Source organism: Austrofundulus limnaeus, unplaced genomic scaffold (genome assembly GCF_001266775.1).
Source record: "Austrofundulus limnaeus strain Quisiro unplaced genomic scaffold, Austrofundulus_limnaeus-1.0 Scaffold12, whole genome shotgun sequence".
Classification (NCBI taxonomy): Eukaryota; Metazoa; Chordata; class Actinopteri; order Cyprinodontiformes; family Rivulidae; genus Austrofundulus; species Austrofundulus limnaeus.
In genome coordinates this window covers 3,731,313-3,734,406 of record NW_013952414.1, presented here as the reverse complement: position 1 = coordinate 3,734,406, position 3,094 = coordinate 3,731,313, and the positions used below count along the sequence as shown (strand labels likewise).

Sequence of the window (3,094 nt, the reverse complement as noted above, 5' to 3'; positions counted from 1 at the left end):
CAATTGTACAAGTTACACAGATGTAGAAGCAATAAAGTATTCATAAACTTTAAAAAAGCCGGATAAGCGTGTTACTGCAGACTCAGCATTCAGACAGTAATCTTTCAGCTGGTCTACAGGTTGTAGAACAATAATTGTTTTGGTCCAGATGTGTTTTAGCTCATCACAGAACCTCTGACACTGTTTTAACTGAAGCCATGAAAAGGTAATCCTTCATCTCCAAACCAAAGTGATGGGTCTGAAATGAAACGACTGTCTCACTTAGGTGGCCTTTGGCTGCTCAGGTGTAAAAAGGTGGGAAAATATTCTGGATCTGAGCTCGCACTAAAGGTTCTCTTCTTTTCTTCTTTTTTAGGGTTTACAACACAAACTGTATGATTTTTGGCTTGAACTCAGTATAAAGGAGCCTTCAAATCGCAACAGTTTACCAATATGCATCTATACCGCATGAGATTTTCACTCTTTGCTGTGATTTACCCCACCTCCCAGTGTGGGCACTGAGAAAATCTAAAAATAAACCTTCTGGACAGAACTGTAAAGTGAAAATAAATTTTCAGACCTTTCACATGAAGCTGTAAAATAGATAAAGTCAATCAAATAGATACACATTTCCTTTTTTTTTTTTCATTAATATAATTACTGCAATGAAGTGAGGAGTAGACTATTTTTGTTTGTGGGTGAAAAAAAACTTAAATGAATTAAAAGAATGAACAGCAAAGTGTCAGAACAAACTGCATAAATTTAAAAACTGTATTTTGTGTGCATGTTATTACTAATACTCTGCATTGCAAACTGCTTCCTGAAAGTACCTGGCTCTCAGAAATTTACTGTGATCCACCTCCCTGTACAGTCTGGATTAAACGTTATTCGCCTTTAATTCCCACTGGAGTTTTCTTTGAGGAAACACTGCCCTCTAGTGGCAGGAGAACGCATTTCCTTCAGAAGAGGTTTCACAGAAACCAGGTCAAACTTTCATGTTTTATTTTTTAGTAAACCCACATTTTCAGAAACAACTAAAATAAGTTAATGTTTGTTTAAAACTTTACAGATATTGAGTATTTCTTTAAATGCCACTTTTTTATTTGCTGCTGTAGATTCTCAGTCAACAGTGAGAAAGTTGCTGGCTCTCATTTAGGATGGAGTTTCCATGTTCTTTCGTGCACATGTGGGTTTTCTCTGAACACTCCAGTTTCCTCCCACATACCAAAAAACATGCATGCTAGATTAACTGATAACTCTCAATCTTCCTAAAGACTTCCTCYTCTTGTTGAATACCTACTTATTAACAAACGATTAGATATTTTGTGTGGTTATCTTTAATTTCAGTGTTGCACAAAACATGCAGTTATATTTTCCTGAAATGCAGAACTTGAGCAAATTAAATTAAATTAAATAATCTGTTTTGTTAGAAATTAAAATTAAAGGTCAGACTTTGTGTTTATTTTATGTTAAGAGGAATATAAATCCAAGCTCAGCGTGTGGTAAACTTTACTGTTACTGCAGACGTTGACCTAAACTCAGAGTCTGGGAAATGTGTGCGATATGATTTAGCATTTTTAACTCCAGTCTAATCTACAGCCAAAAGAGGTTGTTTACAAGTTATTTATTTTGGGACTTAAACATTTAGAGAAACAAGGGAACCTTGTTTAATTTGGCAAACTTGGTTGCAGAAACCAAACTAAAGGCTTTGAGTTTATTTCACTTTAATTTCTTACGCTGCAAATAACAACACTGCAATTATAACAAGAGACAAGCACACAATATGCAAAACCTATTAGACTCTTAAAGAAGCACAAACCAAGATGTCTGACCTCATCTTTGAAGTTCTACCTGATCCCTTTGCTGGAGTTACATATTGTTAAACACTGTTTTTTATAACTGTCAGTACATTTAGAATTTTGACTTATTTTGTTATCAATGCATGTACAGAATGACAGGAATGGTGCATTCAGGTGCAGCCATAATAACGGCAAAAACAACCTGAACTGAAAGAACTTTTTATGGCATTTTTAAGCAATCATGTCTGTATTATCTAGTTCAGGTCACATGTCTGTGTATACAGTGTAAGATATTATTGAAACCTCCCAAAAAGAAGCGCATGTGGATATAATTTATGTCGCTATCAGACAGGTTCTTGTAAATATGACTGAAAAAAGGGAAAACATCCCAAACTCATCACTTTAAGTCGTTCTTTTGCTGTGTGCAATTGTTTTAAATTAAAGCTGTCCTTAACGTGGTCCCAGATCACCTTCATCCCTCTCAGCTGAGAGAAGCCAGCCTCTTCTTCACGAAGAGGAAGGCGAGGTACGCAGCTCCTCCCAGAAACCCGACCAGCAGAGTCGTGCCGACCAGAGCCGGCGCGTTCTTCCTGGCCACCCGGAAGGCCACGGGCAGGACGGCGGAGATCAGGATGTTGTTGACGTGGCCCAGGACTCTCCGGAAGGCGGGCCGCTCCACCGCCCGCCCGTAGTACGTCTCCACGTTGGCTCGGAGGCCGTTGCCCCAGTAGCGCCGGGAGAGGCCGAGGAACTCCAGGCGGTGCAACGTGACGGCCAGGGAGACGTCGGCCATGCTGAAGAAGTCGCCGCAAAGCCAGGACGGACTGCCTTCATCTGCAAAAAGAAATTTTTTTTTTTTTTTGTCGTAATTGTTGGGTTAAATGGTGGCTGTTTGGCCAAGCTGCCTCAGGATACCTGGTGTTTCCTCCACCCTCCTCTGTAACTCTGTCTCCACCTGGTCCATGACACCTTCCAGTTCATCCAGAAGCTTCTTCAGGTACTTCATGTTGTCGTGGTCAAACAGCTTTGACTGCAAACACATGAACACACAACATTTATGGCACACATTTACTCCTAGTCCTCATCATTTTTCTTGTACAATACACTGCTGTCTTAAACAGACTTCAAATGGTTTTACCATTTTTTTATGATAGACCCCATATTAGAGGAGGGGGCTCTCTCTAAAAAAAGGGGGTGTCTGGACATAAAAGAATCCTTATAACTCAAAACCTATTCAACATAGGAGCTTCACATTTTTCATTTATTTATTTTTAGCTCTGATGAAGAGCTATCCATTGGGCCCATCAACAAGCCCC

At 39.5% G+C, this 3,094-nt stretch overlaps 1 protein-coding gene across 2 annotated transcripts in view; it reads right to left on the bottom strand.

Annotated features, from left to right (window-relative positions):
- Positions 1 to 1,679: 1,679 nt before the first annotated feature.
- gdap1 (ganglioside induced differentiation associated protein 1) overlaps positions 1,680 to 3,094 on the bottom strand; it is a 4,438-nt gene continuing 3,023 nt past the window's right edge. For both annotated transcript variants that reach the window (XM_014002346.1, XM_014002347.1), the window contains exons 5-6: positions 2,694 to 2,808; positions 1,680 to 2,612 (exon numbers count right to left, since the gene is read on the bottom strand). In XM_014002346.1, the coding sequence (XP_013857800.1) occupies positions 2,260 to 2,612; positions 2,694 to 2,808 (468 nt within the window). In that variant the 3' untranslated portion in view covers positions 1,680 to 2,259. The remainder of the gene's footprint in view (positions 2,613 to 2,693; positions 2,809 to 3,094) is intronic.